Source organism: Herpailurus yagouaroundi, unplaced genomic scaffold (assembly GCF_014898765.1).
Source record: "Herpailurus yagouaroundi ecotype Mexico unplaced genomic scaffold, PumYag 139, whole genome shotgun sequence".
NCBI classification, from domain to species: Eukaryota; Metazoa; Chordata; class Mammalia; order Carnivora; family Felidae; genus Herpailurus; species Herpailurus yagouaroundi.
This window is the reverse complement of record NW_024412394.1, coordinates 20,748,395-20,765,976: the sequence shown is the minus strand read 5'-3', so window position 1 is coordinate 20,765,976 and position 17,582 is coordinate 20,748,395. Positions and strand designations below refer to the sequence as shown.

Below are 17,582 nucleotides of genomic sequence, written 5' to 3'. Positions count from 1 at the left end.
ATGTGTCAAGTGACCTCAATGAGATATCACAAACGGGAAGAACCAGGAAACTAGTTAAGTAGAGGTAAACAGGCAGTACTTTTGGACAGTCAGATACGATTAAAAAAACAAAAACAAAAGCCAATGTATTAAGAAGACCTAAGGGTCTTGCTTTCCTGTCTGTGTGGAAATCAGAAAACCCTAATTTTTGTAAATGTAACCAGTTATACCTTGTGACACACACATACTTGGAGAACTGCTTACAAGCATGTATACCCTTTTCCTCTTTTTGTAAATATCATCCCCTGAAGCTAACAAGCTTGGGAGAAGTTCCTCAAAGCAATTTGAAAAAAACTGCTGGGCTTTGGTTCTCAGTAAGACAACAAATAAAGCATTTACTAACCTATTTTGAGGTTGGCTTTCTTTCAGTTGACATCCCATTTATAAAAACACATCCAGTTCTGAGCTTTATCGTAGACCCTTATTAACTAGAACACTTATTTTAATGTAATGAGTATCTAATTTATTTAGTCTTAGTAGTGAACCAAAATAAAATTTTGGTAGTTTGTAAAGCTACACACACACACACACACACACACACCAAAAGAACTTGCTTTAAAAAATGTGGTCTACTAGGGGAGCCTGGCTGATTCAGTCAGTTAAGTGACAGACTCTTGATTTGGGCTCAGGTCATGATCTCACACTTCATAAGGTCAAGCCCTGCACTGGGCTCCATGTTGGGTGTGCAGCCTGCTTAGGATTCTCTTTCTCCCTCTCTCTCTCTCTGCCTCTCTCCCTAGTTGGAGTACATGCTCATGCTCTCTCTCAAAAAATAAATAAATAAAAGTAAAAATTAAAAAAAAAAAAAGGTCTATTAAATCTAGTTGAGTGTCCCTGGTAATCGAGACACATAAAGATTGTTAAAAATTTTTATTCCTACAGCTAGAAAAAAAGTGTAAAGGTAAAATGTGTTGATATCAGGATGTACCCTGAAAGTTGTTCTCTAAATTAAGTCCCTGATAAAAGGTTCTTTTTATTTTGTTTGGGGGTGGGATTTGCTTCCCCCCTCCCATTTACCTCTTTCTAATTAAAACAGTGGAGACCATTCTATCAAATTCATTTTGTGAATTTTGTCATAAACACTTTGTTGTGGATATGTGACAGACATGACTTGTATTGGCCAAGCCATTCTAGTTCAGTAATAAGGGAATGGTAAGTTCCCATCTAAATCTGTTCTGGTGGAATTTCCACCCCTCCTAATTCCCCACTGTATATGTTCTAGGAGTCCCTAGAAGGTTTTACTATCTCGGCTTCCTCATGGTACCTATTCTTTTCTGCTCTGGCCCCCTGTGGTAACGTGGCCAATCACTGCTCACACCAAAACTGGTAGATGTACCTCATTGTTGTTCAGCGTAGAGTCTGCAGTTGTAGCTATAACTTAAGGTTAGCAGAGACGCTGCTGTTGAAAATGGGAGGCTGTGTGCTGAGGGTCATGGTGAAGGCACCCATGGCGGCGACCCTGACACTGGACTCTCCATGTACCATCCGTGGAGATTCTAGGGAAGTCACTCTTCTGTTGCAGTCCCACATAGATGACTGACATTGCTGGACAATCTGAATAACTTTACATATGGTCACCACTTCCTTCCCTTGTGCACCAAGTTTCTCTGAGCTGAATTTGAGCAGCTCTACTCCATTTTCCTTCAGAATGAATTCTTCATCAGGGGTTTCCTTTTCTTCCAATATATGTATCCTCAGAAAACGGATCTGTTGGACCTGTAAAGATGTCCAGATTGTAGGGTAAATGTGGCTGAAATTTAAGCTAGGACTCCTGCTGCATTTATCCATCCATATTTTTTAGTACAAATGGCTGTTTAGATACCTATAATATGTACATTTTAATGTATGGATTTATCTAACTACAGTTAAGGAAATGATAGAATGCATACACAGACTATTTCTCAGGCAACTCTTCTGTGCACTTTGCTAGACACTAGGAGTACATCAAGGCACAAATTAGGACAGACTTCGGGTAAGATACACATTTTTGCTGTTAGTTTGGGCTATTCTTAAAACACTCATGAAAACTTGCAGCAGCATCTGATTATCCAGACATTCTCTTCTTTTCCCTTACATCAATGTTCTACTACAACCTGCATACTTGGAACACAGTAGGTTCCCAGTATGCGTGTTAAAATGAGCCTGATTGGATTCCAGTGGCAGAGGAGTGGATTCCTGTGCCTAGCAAAATGGATCTTGAGGCTGTGAGTAGATAAACCAGCCCAGTGAAGCTGGCTGTCTTCCCCCATCTGACTGTGGTGCTGTTGGCCATTTGCATTTCTTCGTGCTTAGTTCTTTGTTTATGAGGTACCAAGTACAGTCGGGGTATGTATCAGCAAAGATCTCATCTCCTAGGTTGCCTCGCTCTTCATGGGCTTTGGAGTCCTGCTTCTTGCTGGTCTGGGTTGTCATCTACATATGAGCTCCCAAGAGTTCCAACCAGAAGACTTCACCAAATTCTCACTTTTGTAAATTATTATTATTTTGTTTACTACTGCTGGAAGTGTCCTATTTGCTGTTCAGAATAAAGGCATATATGTGACCATCAAAAAACAAACAAACAAAAAAGGCAGATTGTTGAAATAGATTATTATGGGAGAAATGTCCCATTTGGCATGTTGCATTTTGTTAACTCAGAGGAGTTTTCATCTCTATATCTCTTGCTTCAGTCTCTCACTGCTTTCAGCTCAGGTAATTTCACCTCGTGTAATTCTTTCCCACAGGCAGGGCACACGCTTACTCCTTTCAGTCCCCTTTCAACTTTAGTCCAATTACCTCAACCTAAGGTTGGTCTTAGTATGGTCACAAAAGTAAAACCTTATCTATTTTCCTTATCATTCCATTGAACTAGGTTTTTGTTAAACATCTATATTTATGGTAAATGGAGAAAAATTCAAGATTTTTCCTTAAAATTATACTTACCTACTTAAATTATACTTACTTACATTTGCCTTTAAAACAACACTACTTAATTCCCAATACACAGTATTTGACTGCTTCTTAATCTGTGATATAAAGGGCATTTTTTTCTAGAAAAAATGCATTTTTGAGTTTTAAATAACTTTCAGACTCTAGATTATTTAATGTCACTAATTGATCTAGTACAAATGCACCTTAAGAATATTTTACACAAGCTAAATGCTGTAACATTATACAAAGGTCAGCTATCAATTTTTTAACAAAATTTCCTCTATTTTTCAAAGTGCCAAGTTATTTAAAATAACTATATATTCCAGTAGAAATAGAAATAGAGAATGAATGTATATGATATTGTGCTTAAGGGAGAGTATTGTCACTGGATATCAAATATGGATAAATTATTGTATGAAATATAATTGCTAATCAAAAATAAAACTTAAAGTGTTTAAGATATTATTTCAAAATTCATAAACATTAAAATGTGCACAAATTTAAATTCATGATATAAAGCTAAGTGAAAACATGTTGTTAAATGGAGAAATGCATATATATCTGAAGATAAAAAACAAACAACATACAGTATATTGATGTTTGTACAAAATTAGTTAATATTTATTTATTAGATCTAAAACCAGGCTAATTTGGAAGAATACTTCTTTGATAATATTTATGTATACAAAAATTGACTCTTTGGTTTATAATTTCATCCTTCTAATTTTAAGTATTCTAGAACCAAACTGACTATTAAGACAAACTTTTTTTCAAACAATATCACATGTAGTTAATGTGAAACAAAGACTCTTCTTTACACCCCTTGGCCATAGTCATATTGAGTCAACAGATATTCACGAAGACAAGTATCTGTGGAATAAGAGTTCAATAACTGGATAATCTGGAGTAAAGTTAAAGTTGAATGTAGCCAGAGTTCAACTTCTTTCTTGCTTGTCTGGATCACACTAGATGTCGTCTTGATTAAACAAGGTCATTTGCTTCCATAAAAAGTAGACTGCCAACATATACCCATCACTCAACACACCACATTAGAAATGTGGCTAATCCCAATCATAATAGTAGAGAGATACCAGCATGTTCAGGATGTAGGCACTTCAACTATTCTGAAGACATCTGCCCAAAACTACCTTGAAATTGTACCTATCTTTTTGAGTTTCTGCGTACAAACTAATGTACGATGTAGAGTAAAAACTGGAGAGTGTGATGCTAAGTGAAATAAGCCATACAGAGAAAGACAGATACCATATGGTTTCACTCTTATGTGGATCCTGAGAAACTTAACAGGAACCCATGGGGGAGGGGAAGGAGAAAAAAAAAAAAAAAAAAAAGAGGTTAGAGTGGGAGAGAGCCAAAGCATAAGAGACTGTTGAGAACTGAGAGCAAACTGAGGGTTGATGGGGGGTGGGAGGGAGGAGAGGGTGGGTGATGGGTATTGAGGAGGGCACCTTTTGGGATGAGCACTGGGTGTTGTATGGAAACCAATTTGACAATAAATTTCATATATAAATAAAAAAAAAAATAAGAAAAAAAAAATAAACATGTATAAAGGAAACCAAACCGTAATATGAAAATACATCTAAGTGCCATTATCTTTCCACCAATATTGATATGGGGAGAAAAACTGTTTTGCTCGAAATGATTATATCCATAAAGCTGGATAGTGTCTGTTTAAAACTTAAACTCTTGAGTAAATTATCTTAAGTATTACGTGCTTACTCAGTCTTAACCCTGAGGAATTTCTCAGCCACAGAAACTTTGGAAAGTATAGATTCTGAAATACAGATGTTTCTGGAGGAAAAGATAAATAAATAAAAGGGAAAAAAAGGTAGAAGAATATAAATCTGTGCAAAAGCCCAAGCTACTTGTCACAGGTGGATGGATGAAATAAAGCACCCTGCACTTCTCAATTCCACTAGGGAGAGGAGGGATTCAGGGACTATTTAAAAGCTATCTATGCTTCCAGAAATGATGGCAGTGGCTGTACAAAAAAGCAACAAGCTTTTGCTTGTAATTAATCATGATTAAAACTAGTCTATGTAATTTCAGCTTCAAAGTTATCTTGCTCTACATTTTAGGGCCTCCAATTTCAGAGCTGCCTAAAGACAATTAGCCCATTATCCCCTTAGCCCATTATCCCCTTGCCCCATCTAAGAGACAAAGAATGGGTAATATTAAAGTCAATTTGGTTTGGTTAGCTGTGGGTTCTGCCTTTGGTGAGTGGGTAAAGGACCATGGTTCATAATTACAAAAGTGACTTTTTCTAAGAGCAAAATGAAAAATCTCATTCACTGGTCTCCAATTCTAATGATTTTTAATAATTTTATACTAATATATGAAGATTATATAATTGCCAGAGGATTCTGAAAACTAACCCACTAGCAATTAGGTTTTTTTCATTGCAACTGAATTTATCTGATTATAAGGAAATGCACATTCCAAAGGTCATTTAAAAAATGCAAAATTTTTGTAAATACAACTGGCTACTTTTCCTGTTATTATTTTTCAAGAAAGAAAAAGAACTTTCTTTCTCAATTTTATTTTTATGATGTTAATTTATTAGGAACTGTGTCAAATTTCCAATCTATTACACAGCTTTCCAAAACAATGGGACTCTTATAACAATAAGATTATGAGTCTTAAAACCCACTTTTATGAATAATGTTAAACTGAGTTTATATTCTGGATTTGTGTTTTTAAAATGCTATTGCTGTACAGTTACTGGTATATTTCTACAATTTGTAAAGATAGAGCAAAGGAGAGAGACAACTTTCAGGAAAGGTTCCTCAATCATGGTGGAGTGGAAGCCAACAAGGTATGGTAAGGTATAGTACCAAACCTACAGGGGGTACCTAGGTGGCTCAGTTGGTTGAGCGTCCGACTTCGGCTCAGTTCATGATCTCGCGGTTCATGAGTTCGAGCCCCACATCGGGCTTGCTGCTGTCAGCATAGACCCAGCTTCGGTCCTCTGGCCAACCCCTCGTTGTACTCCACCCCTGGTGACACTCTCTCTCAAAAAGAAAAAAAGAAGGTATTAAAACTACAGGCTTTTGTGTTTAAACCCAGTTATACCAATTCAGAGCCATGCAACTCTTGGAAGATTTTGTAACTTCTCTGAGGACTAGTTTCCTCATTTGCAAAAAAGGATGTACGTACTTCACAGGGCCATTGTCAAGAGTTAAGGGGATCATATATTTAACATTGAGTTCCATTCCCTGCCCAGCTTCCTAACCCAATGAACTGCTTTCCCTAGCACAAACACAGGTTAAATTCACTTATAGTTCCTTTTCCTTCTTTTTGTTGTCACAGGTTAACCAGCACAAGATCAAAATGGTGGCCTAGCAATTAAACCTGGCCTGCTAAGTTACAATCGGAAATTAATGTCAATTTCATTCCCTATCTCACCTACTATGATTATTTTAAGCCCCTGCGTGTCCTTGTTGTCCAGTGGAATTCAACTAAACCTTTCTTAGCAGATTACTGTTGAATCAGAAAATATAAACATTCTCTTATTTAATTCTCAATAGTTCAGGTGAGGCCAATATTGAACACATTTGGGAGGGATATGACTGCATGTTAGACACTTTAGCACCATTACCTTTTAATTGCGTGAGTTAGGGGCCTTACCTCTCATTTATCACCTCAATCATCACCTACAAATAATGAGGACAAAGGTACCGCAAAATAATTGTTGTGGGAACTATAGGTTCTATAAAAGTGTTCAATAAATGTTAGGTTTTATTTTCCCTACTGTCATGTTTTCTCTTGTCATGTTCTTATCATGGTATTTTAATACTATGGACAATTATTTTAATGACTGACATTTTAAGGCTGTTCTTTTAATGACATAGACATTATTTAACTTAGTCTTGAATTTTTAAACAACATACTGGCCACACTGCAGCTCAGAAGCTGTTAAATAATATATTTAAAATCTCATAGAAACACTTCACACTTCTCAAATGATGCATTGTTTCTTGAATTCTGTACTTTGTGGATGAAGTAAAGTCAAGTTAAATCTCTTTAATGGATGTGGGCCTTTAATTTAATTACTCTAAGAAAGGCAAAGGGTATCTTCTGATGTAAATATCATCATCAGATTAAGATATCGAAGGATTTAAAACTTTCAACCAGGCTCGACCGTCATGGAAGAAATGGGCCAGATACCAATTCTCAGTTTCATCACAGAACTTTTATGAAAACAGTGCACAGTCATATTGTATTTGGCACAGTGTAAAAAAGATCAAGGATTTTTGTAAGCAAAACACTAAGCATTGCCATACTAATCCAAGATAAAAATTTAGGCAGAAGTTTACAATTCAAGTTTCCCAAATATCTATTGCTTGCTCTAAGTTTCAAAGAAGGAATGGTTATAAAATTTCAGCAGCTGACTGGTGAGTGGAATATAGGCTCCCTTGGTCCAGAGTGGAAAGAAACACAACCTGGATGGTTTTCAAAAAATTAGGAAAAGAAATTCCTACCATGTACTATATGAGGCTGAGAGTCTGCAAACACCTCAGTTAAAATGAAAGATGTGCTGAGCTATATAACTTAAAATGTACTGTTGCTGCCCAACCAGTTGCATATGTTCCACAGGAAAATTAATAAAACACTAATAAAATATAATGAGTTACCCTGTAGAATTTAAAGATAATTAAAACCCAAAAAGGCTTTGTCCTATTTTCTCATAATGTGAAGATATGAGAACCCATAAAGATATATTATAAAGGGCCATTGAGAGTATAATGATCCTTTTTTCAAGGGAAAGGCTTTAGAATGAATGCTTAAAATCCATACACCATCTCTCCACTACAGTTTCTATTCTGAGACTTAAGAAGATTTTCAGTCCGAAGAAAACAATTACATTTTTTTTTTTACCACTACCATTTAAAAGTCATGTGTATAGAGACATTCCATCTACACTGCAATTAAGTACAACTAACTTTATCACACAGAACTTTACTGTATACATTAGTACACTGGTAAACATTTACATCATACCCCCAAACTCTGTCCCTATAGAAATCTATTGACATGTTACAAAAACCATCCACAGGGTTCTTTGGACAAATATTTATAGTTACAGTCATTTGTATTTTTAAAACTATTTGAAGTTACAGTATTTCATTTATTTTTGTGTATGAAGTTTCCAAACTTCTGCATAAATCCTCTGAACTTGTTTTCATTTGGCTGGTATGAGTGATATACGCCAGTACTGTAATTAAGCAGTGGGCTGGACCTGCCATAACTATTGCCCACAGTTGTGGATTTTATTTCTGGGCGATGCACACCAGTATTTGGCAGGTTGCTTGCAGGCTGAATAGAGCTTTCAATCTTATAAAATGGCTCAAAACGACTATAAACGCGCCTGTCAGTTGAGTGAGATCTTAGAAGCTCATTGGGCTTTGGTCTTGGAGAAGAAGCTGGTTTTCTTTCAGGAGCAAGAACTGTATTAATCTCCTTTGAATCTCGGTATTGGATCTGTTCGGTGTTAAATCTAGGGGCAGAAGCATCACCTGCCCTTTCCAAGAACTTGTTCTCAACTGGACCTGAAGAAGGTATTGTTTTACTACCTTCCTCGGATGGAGAACTGATCCCCTGGGATGGGCTAACTGTTACATCTTCCTTACTCTTGTGAATACTGCCTTGAGAGTTTGATGAGGAAGAACGCTTTCTTCTGGGAGATGAATCAATTTTTGGTTCTGACTTCTTTGTTTTTTGATTCTCTTCAGCCTCAGAAACTAACGTGTCAGAACTGCTACACATTCTATAAAAGGCAGGTGCTTTATTTTTGGACAGATTTTCTTTCTTTTCTGGGGTAAGGCTAAGTAATGACCTTAACTTCTGAGACCCCTTTTTCAAAAAACTTGGCGAACCTTTAACTTCCTTTTTTGAAGTCAGTTCTTTGCTAGCTTCATCTTTATTCATTTCAAGCAAAGCAGCAATGGAAATTGACTTGGTGGTAGTGCCACTCGGAGGGTCTCTCTTGATGACCTCCCTGTCCTCTTCCGCGCTCTGAGTCACATTGTGCATGCTCTTAGAACTTTTCAGCAAATCCTCTTTGGGTTTTTCTGGTTGTCTAACTCGACTCCTGGTGAGTGTACTATATACATAATGCTTACTGTGTCCGTGATCTAAATTGGCTTTTGAGTGGTCAAAGAATGGAAAACTTCGCCTTTTGAGCAGATTCTCATTTTGTTGATTCTTTGGATTTTCTGTCTGCTTATTTACACACAAGGATGTATATAAATAGTTGTTTGACTCTGGATGGCCATTTGTAGTTTGATGTAAGACAGCTGAGTGGTTTTCGGGAACCTGCAAGGTGTGCATTTTGGGTGCCTCCGACTGCAATGGGAGCTTCGGGGTTGATTCCGGCAAGGGCTTGTCTGTCACATGCTGTACACTCGTAGGAGTGTCCAGGACCTCCTTAGGTGTATCACTTCCCTGGGAACCGACGACAGTTGAATTTGAGGAGCCGGTTGTACAACTGTTAACTTCCTGCTGCTCAGGTAAAGTGGGTTTAAACACAAAAGAGGGACGAAGCCGAGAATGAGTATAAAGGGCGTTGGCTTTCAAATTTTCAGAACTTTCGTAGCCCTCAAACCGGTCACCTAGAGCCGATCCATTTGAATCAGGTGCAGCTTCTGAATGATCATTTAAGTAGGATTCGATTCTCCAGTTACGCAAGAACGACTTTGTGGTATGTTCAAGGGTTGGCATTCGCTGTTGCAAAAAGCGAATATGATTATCTGTCCCGTTAAAAGACCGCCGCACATTTGAGTTCCTTTCTGCGAGATTTGTTGTTTTTCTCTGGGCAAGCCGATCAGCAAAACTCTGGGCAGGTGCATTACGGTGACCTGCATAGCCGCCTCGTGATGAGGATGCCACACTCAGACTATCTGAAGGCTTTTTCCAATTACCTGGAGGATTGATGTTTCGATTCAGAGCCCTGTTAAGCAGCAGGTATGGTGTTGTTTCTGGCTGTTCCCCAGCATAACTATGCCTCTTCCAATTTTCATTTAATTGACTGGATTGGTACTGACGGACTGTATTTGGACCATTAAAATTTGGAATAAAATGAGGCTTGTAGCCATGATTTCTTATGCTATATTTGTCATGTTCATTTAGAGTGTATATCCCTCTGTTTTTGAAGTAACTAGAGTCTAGTTTGTGAATTTTGTCCTGTCTGCCAAAAAGGTTTCTTTGGCTGGAAACAGAAGCTAGTGAAGAAACTGAACGCTGGTAGGTGCCATTCTCCCAGAGTGATTTGCCATGCTTCACCCTTGCTGATTCTTCCTGGGCGAATGGACTGGGGACACAGGATCTGGCATAGAGAGTTCTAAATTCTTCATCAAAGGACTCAACAAGTTGTCCTGTGATTATCTGAACCATGCTGAGGTGGGCTTTCTCAAACGACCACATGTAGCTGAAAAAGAATCAAAATGGGAAAATTTTAATTTTGCTGTTAAAAGATTAAGGACAATATATAAATCCACTAAGCAAAATTTGCCATTTAATGTCAACAAGAGTATTTTTTGCTTGTTTTCCTCAGCTACGACAATTTAGAACATCTTCAATCGTTACTTGCTTGCAGTCCCTGGAATCCCTACTCCCCCAATTCATAATTAACATTTTTTAAAAATGTTCTTAATGTTTATTTATATCTGAAGGAGAGAGATACAGAGCATGAGTGGGGAGGGGCAGAGAGAGAAGAAGGCACAGAAGCCAAAGCAGGCTCTGTCAGCACAGAGCCCAACGCAGGGCCTGAACTCACAAACCATGAGATCATGACCTGAGCCAAAGTTAGACGCCCAACCAACTGAGCCACCCAGGTGCCCCTAAACATTTTTTAATGTATATTTTTGAGAGAGTGAGACAGAGTGTGAGCAGGGGAAGGGCAAAGAGAGAGGGAGACACAGAATCCGAAGCAGGCTCCAGGCTCTGAGCTGTCAGCACAGAGCCCGATGTGGGGCTCGAACTCATAAACTGCAAGATCATGACCTGAGCCAAAGTCAGGTGCGAAACGAGCCACCCAGGTGCCAGCCCCCATTCATATTTTAAATAACGAAGCAATTCAAGTCCTGGCCTTGAAACTACCCATAATTTTTGACATTACTTTCTAGAAGTCCAAAGAAAAGCCTGCTGTACATTTTGCATCATTGCCTACTAAGATGTTATGGAATAAAAAACATTGTATTTTATATAGAGCATCCTGGCAGAATGCAGGCAAGCCAATATCAGTAGGAAAGTTGAGAGACCTGGCTTCTGCTGAGCTATCCACCCACATGAGCTTGGGCCTCAGTTTCCTCATGTCCAAATTGCTAGCATAATCCTACCATTCCTTATAGTTCTAGCATGTTAAAATGCAAGATAGGCCTTTGCTAATACATGCATTTTATCTCTGTGGCCTACTTAGTAAGTATACTTTGGGAAGCCAGGGCTTTGGGATGCCAAGTGAGATCTTTTAATATAAAATACAATTTCTAGGAAGTTAATGTTTGTAACTACTTTATAATACTTTGTGGAATTTCTACAATTTAAAAATGACAGTTGGAATTTCACATAAAAATATAAATCTGACATGTAAAAATTTAGATAATGTAACACAGTCACTGAGCTAAAAAAGGAATCTCTAGTATGCTATATATCAAATACTGTATGTGATATAATAGGGGTTAATAAAGGAAAAAGGAGACAGAGACATTCTCTACAATGAACGAGCTTACTGTTTAAAGAGGGGACACAATAGCAAAGGCAGATGAAAATACTAAGAGAATGTGTAGAGTAAGAATTTAAAATATACAAAATATGATAAAGAGTGTACAACTTAAGAATCTTACTATTCTGATATACTCAGTTTTATCTAGTATGCTTACTGAAAGCATGGTATGAGAAGAATCATTTACCGGGTGCTCTTTTTGTGCAGATGTGTGGGCCACCAGGCTGACTTAAAATAAGTGACACGATGTGAATGATTGAAGGAATTTTCAACCCCACTGCAGATATGAATACAAAATTTGTGGGAAAGAGCAAGTAAAGGAATGAATAGTCAGCTATCACCTATGAGAAAAGCCCTAGAGACAAGCAGGGTTTTGGCTGTATTCTGAAAGAGGCCAGATAACCCCGAAGTTCAAGCACGAAAGGCATGGAACAGTTTGTGTGGAAGAAGAAACATACAGGAAAAGAAAGGAAGCAAGAATGGCCCTATTTTGGTTGAACAGAGAAAACAAATTCTGTTTAGCTGAAGTAAACAAGTTATATTACAGACTGATGAACAAAGGGGGAAAATCTGGAAAGCAAAGCAGAGAGTTTGTGCAGGATTTATTTCCAAATTCAGATCAATTAAAATAAAAAGATGTTTGAGGACTGATTTTTTTCCCGGTAGCTCTTTGTAACACAGATGTGAAGAATGAGGGACTGCATTTACTGTGATGAGTAAAAGAATTGACATAAGGTGATAAGAGCCTAAGCCAGTACAGAAATTGGAATAAAGAGTAAAAATGTTGAGCCAGTAACAAGAAGAGAGAACCAGAATATTTGCATGTCCTAAAGGATGTGTATAGTTTGTGAAATAAAAATAACCTCCACGTGTTGAGCTTAGGAAACTGACAAGGTAATGGTACTGGGGAATATGTTACAACTGGAAAAGTTCTCCAGGTTTGGTAAATCAGAAAACAATATTGTGATATCACTGCATGTAAAAGGAAGACACTCAAGGGTATATATTCAATTTGAAGATTATTCTCTGGAAACACTGAACAGCCCCAAAAAGAACTGTTTTACTGACCTTCAGGGAACTTCCTATAAAATGTGAGAACCCCAGCCAATCACCCTCCTGTAAACCCAACAGTTGATAAGGATTTCCCATGCGATTTCCAATAAGCATTTGAGTCCCTTATCAATACGTAGCAAAAGATCAGCAGACATTTAATGAAAGTTTAGAAGATTCCTTATAAAGCTTAAAAACTTAGATGCAAAACAGAGACCAAAACAAACCGGAGAAAGACAAATGGAGAAAACAGAAAATGCACAATTAAGAATATGTATAAAAACATAGACACATAAGAACTATAATCAGTGTCTTCAAAGCAATAGAGAAGATCATGCATCTATAAAAAAAACACACACAAAGGATACTTTGAAAATGGTGCAATTTGCAGATATTCAAAATATTTGATAGCAAATTTTTTTTTCAATGTTTATTTATTTTTGAGAGAGAGAGAGAGAGAGAAAGCGAGCACAAGCAGGGGAGGAGACGAGAGAGGAGACACAGAACCCAAACCAGGCTCCAGGCTCTGAGCTGTCAGCATGGAGCCTGATTCAGGGCTGGAACCCATAAACCATGAGATCATGACCTGAGCCGAAGTCGGACACTTAACCGACTGAGCCACCCAAGTGCCTGCCCCTATAGCAAAAAAAAAAAAAAAAAAAAAAAAATTAAGTTATAATAGATGTGTTAGAATTAACAATCGAGAAAATCCCCCAGACATTACAATTCTATCCACTCCCAGATAGAAAATCATAGGGGAAAAAAATAAAAAAACAATGGGAGCAGATATCCAGTTAATAAGAATTCCAGAGAGAGAGACAATAGAGACAACTGAGGAGAAGAAATGAGCAAAGAATATATGAGAAATTGTTTCAGAATTGAAAGACATGAGTACTTGGATTGCTTAGAACAATAAATAAAAAAGACCTAGATCTAGAAACATAACAAATCTGAGAATAGCAGGCGTTTCTAGAAAGGAGAAAAAAAAAAGTTACATAAAAAGAATAATAACTGTTTGAGACTTCTCAACAGCATGTTTGATTGCCAGTCAATGTCTTTCAAATTTGAAGGAAAAATGATTCAGCTTAGAGTTCCATCTCTAGTTAAGTCATTAACCACCTAAAATTATAAATTTCTGGACTTAAAAAAAAAAATTCCATGCTGATGGAAAGTATTCTTGAGCAAATGAGAGAAAAAAACTATGACTTAGAAACAAAAAAGAAGGAAAAATAGGATTAAGATGGTATACAAGAAATTGTGGCTCAAACTGCCCAGGAATACAGGAAATTGCAGAACCCCAGCAGTGTTTCAGGTTAAAGATCTGCCAGTCCAGATTGGACATGACAAACTGTTGGCAGTAACTGAGCATTTGGAAAAGTTGTTCATGTGCTAAGAAATCTTCAGAATCAACTGGAAAAAACATAGCAATAGATAAACAGAAAGCAAAGACAATGAATAAAACCAAAGCCAAATGGTCATTATTAACTTTGTTATAAAAAAGGGAAGCATATCACAAATGACTCTATGGCTCATCAGCTATCAATTCTGACACAACTTTAGTAATGTAAATTGAGACTTCTTACTTAGCAAACAATTTTGATAAAACTGTACGGGGTGAATGGCAAGCAGGAGGGAAAGTGGATATGGGTGAATAGAAATATAACCCTCAGTCATCATACTATAAAGTCAAGACATAATACCTAAAAGTGATAGATTGAGCATTCACAGTATAATCACATTATGTAAGAGAATGGAGTAAGTATGGGAAGAACCAGCTCAAAGAATTAAACAATTGCACCTGGAGATCAGGATCCAGCAATGGAGAGACATGGAGAACAAAAACTTTTGTATTACATATCTTTTAGTAATATTTGATTTTTAAAAAAGTGTGCACATATTTACCTGGATAAAAAATAAAATGAACTTACTACTCCCATTCCCCCCAGACCCACTGTCACACTCCTGCAGTTGGGAATGTGATTATGAATTTACTTATTAAAAAGAGGCTCAAAAACTCTGAGTTCCTGGCTGGGGATCACACAGGGAAGTCTACGGAATGAAAGCAGTGACATGCTGCTGGCTGTAGCATGGATCTCTCAACGTGACAATCTTCAAGTCTGACCAGAGATGGCACCTGGAAGCCAACAACTTCGGTGAAACTTGTCTTGTGAAAGTAGCTTTTATAGAGACAGCAAGATTTAAAAAAATGCTTATAAAATTCTCTCCCAGTCAAATTTGTAGACATTACTTTACTAAATATGTTCCAGATTTCATACGACAATTTCAAACAAGGGCATCCAATTCACAATTCAATTTGCACACATTGATAAAAAGTCTATGTGTTTTATCTCATCAATGTTAGTATCATGAGAGACCAAAACACTTGTCCTGTTTTTGCGATAAAACTGTCATCACAATGATTGAACCGTCACACAATGTGTGACTGTGGTTAGTGCTGACATCAGGCCTCTCTGGAAATAAATGCTTGCAGTTTAGAATAGGAAGACGTTTTATGGCAAAGAATTTTGAACTAAAGACAGTGGCATTTTGATTTGGGCTATAAGGAAAATGATGGTGATATTGGAATATGAGACAAAGACTGGTTTTCACCAAAAATAAATTTTTAACCAATTTCTATGAAGACTGGTTCATAATTATTCCACCAGATCCTGTTAGAATACCGTTAACAGGAAAGGTCCAAGATAATTAGTAGAAAGAAGAAAAGAAAAAAAAAAAAAAAAAAAGAGGGGCGACAAACATATTTTTTTCAAGAAGTGTATTTAAAATTAACATGGACTAATAAGGAAATTAGAGTTGTTAGATAAGAGTTTGGATGAATTTTTATCATCTGCAGTACTAGGCATTCGATCCTCACTTCCATAAATAGTAACTTAAATTCTGCCTCTGGCTTATGATATGCATAGAAAGATAAAGGGTTTTTGTTCCTGTGGTTTGTTTGCTTTTCCCAATATCAATTCGAAAGTAGTTTAGCCATTGTCATCTCAATATACAGCACCTATTAATGCCTAGTGGTAGCAAAACAAAGTTAAGGTGAATTTATTGTTCAAGGTAATCTTAAAAGTCAAGTTAAATAATAAAGACAGAAAGCATTCATTATGGTGAGATTAATAAATACCATTCTAGAAGTCAAGCGAACTCCTAATTTTAATTAAAATTTCAATTAAAAACCCTGTAAAACCAAGTGGGTCTGAACAAATACATACACATATAATGAGTCTTTAAAGGGACTCATTAATTTCAAGCACTGGTTGTAATTTCTGCTCTTAACAAGTTTTCCTTTAGAACTACAAACAGCACTTTCAAAAAAAGGTCTCTGAGCTTAAAGGGAAAGTTCCCAGGTAGTAGTGGCTAAAATATACCTAAAATAATAGCTGACTTTAGGGGTTACGGATGCATTAACTCATTACTTCTCACAACAAGAAGGTGAGATAGGCTCAAGGATTATCCTTTACAGCGGAGCAAACCTAAGTGGAACCAAGTTAAACAACTTGCCCATGGCCAATCACATCAACATACTGGCTCCTTCTTGTGGACTTTTTAAATTATTAAGGGAAGAAGCAAAAGTTTCCCCTCGCACTGCCCTGTTTACCCCCATAGTTCTCCTGGCTCCTTGGGAGTCTGTGCTGCCCTGGTGACCTAGAAGTTCACATGTGCTTGTTGGTATTTTAATCTGCCTGTTGATACAATCTGATTGTACATCCCATTCAGGACTGATGCCCAGAATGTGTGAGAGTATTAGGGCAGCACTTTTACTCTGGAACAAGCAGAGCCTGGACTGGGCTGCCAGCCCTGGACTGCTGTTGGCCTTTAGCTGTGGGGTTTTGACAAGTCACTTAACCTTCTGGAACTTCAGTTTCATCACTGATAAATGTAGATGCAAACAACTGCTTTGTAGATAAGTGGTAAGGACTGGGGATGACATATGTAGAAGAGACAAGCCGGAACTGAGGAATGGAGGAGGTATTCTCCCAATGGGGACCTTGAATGATGCCGATAATAGTAACCTGTGTAACCCTGTCTAGTGTCTATTATGGCATTTTTAACAGCCAGACTCTGAAATGCGTTTTGGGTAGTACTATACATAGTGACTACATGACTGACTATCAGATTCTTAATAATACTAAAATAAAAATAATCTGTCTGACAGGTTCTTCAAAGCAATAAAGAGCTTCTATTTTTATGAACAAATGTTATTATTAAGCTCATACTGCAACGATTTTCATAAGGAACAAAAACTTTTGGCATTAGAGAACTATAGGGAACCTGAAATGTTTGTTAACCATCTCAATTTGGGGATGAAGAACTTGGAGCACGAGGAAGTTGTATGACTTCCCCAATGTCTTAATGTTCTTTAGAGGTACAGCCAGAACTGAAACCCAAGTCTCCAAGCTTCCATGCAAAGGTTCTTTTTTATTTGTAAGAAATATCTAAACAGATTACATTAATATTTGAAACTAATAAATTCTATAAATGATTAATGATGCTGGAGGTAAACACAATGATCTTACCTGTAAGAACCATACATAACTTTCTGGCAGTCAATTAACAAAAACTTCTGTTCTAATTTTCCATGAAATTTTGCTCCTGTTTTTGAAAGATAATCTTGGCCTTTTACTGTCCGCACTCGAATATTCTAGAATTACATGTAAATATAAAGTTATAACTAGAAAAGAGATATTTTGAATGCGAAATATATGTCAATATAAAATCTTAGTACCAAAAAAGTATACTTGAAATAATCTTTTTTTGTAAAAAACACATAACAACAAAAAATAGTAAAAGCACATTTTAAAACATCACCCCCCCAAAAAACACCTAAGAAAAA

The 17,582-nt window shown here is 37.0% G+C and overlaps 1 protein-coding gene and 1 pseudogene across 2 annotated transcripts in view; one reads left to right on the top strand and one right to left on the bottom strand.

Moving 5' to 3' along the window:
- Window positions 1-2,228: 2,228 nt before the first annotated feature.
- LOC121029119 (transmembrane protein 258-like) lies at window positions 2,229-2,770 on the top strand (annotated as a pseudogene).
- Window positions 2,771-7,137: 4,367 nt separating this feature from the next.
- Window positions 7,138-17,582, bottom strand: part of FAM83B (family with sequence similarity 83 member B) — an 87,304-nt gene continuing 76,859 nt past the window's right edge. For both annotated transcript variants that reach the window (XM_040473788.1, XM_040473789.1), the window contains exons 4-5: window positions 17,266-17,390; window positions 7,138-10,393 (exon numbers count right to left, since the gene is read on the bottom strand). In XM_040473788.1, coding sequence (XP_040329722.1) covers window positions 8,092-10,393; window positions 17,266-17,390 — 2,427 coding nt within the window. In that variant the 3' untranslated portion in view covers window positions 7,138-8,091. The remainder of the gene's footprint in view (window positions 10,394-17,265; window positions 17,391-17,582) is intronic.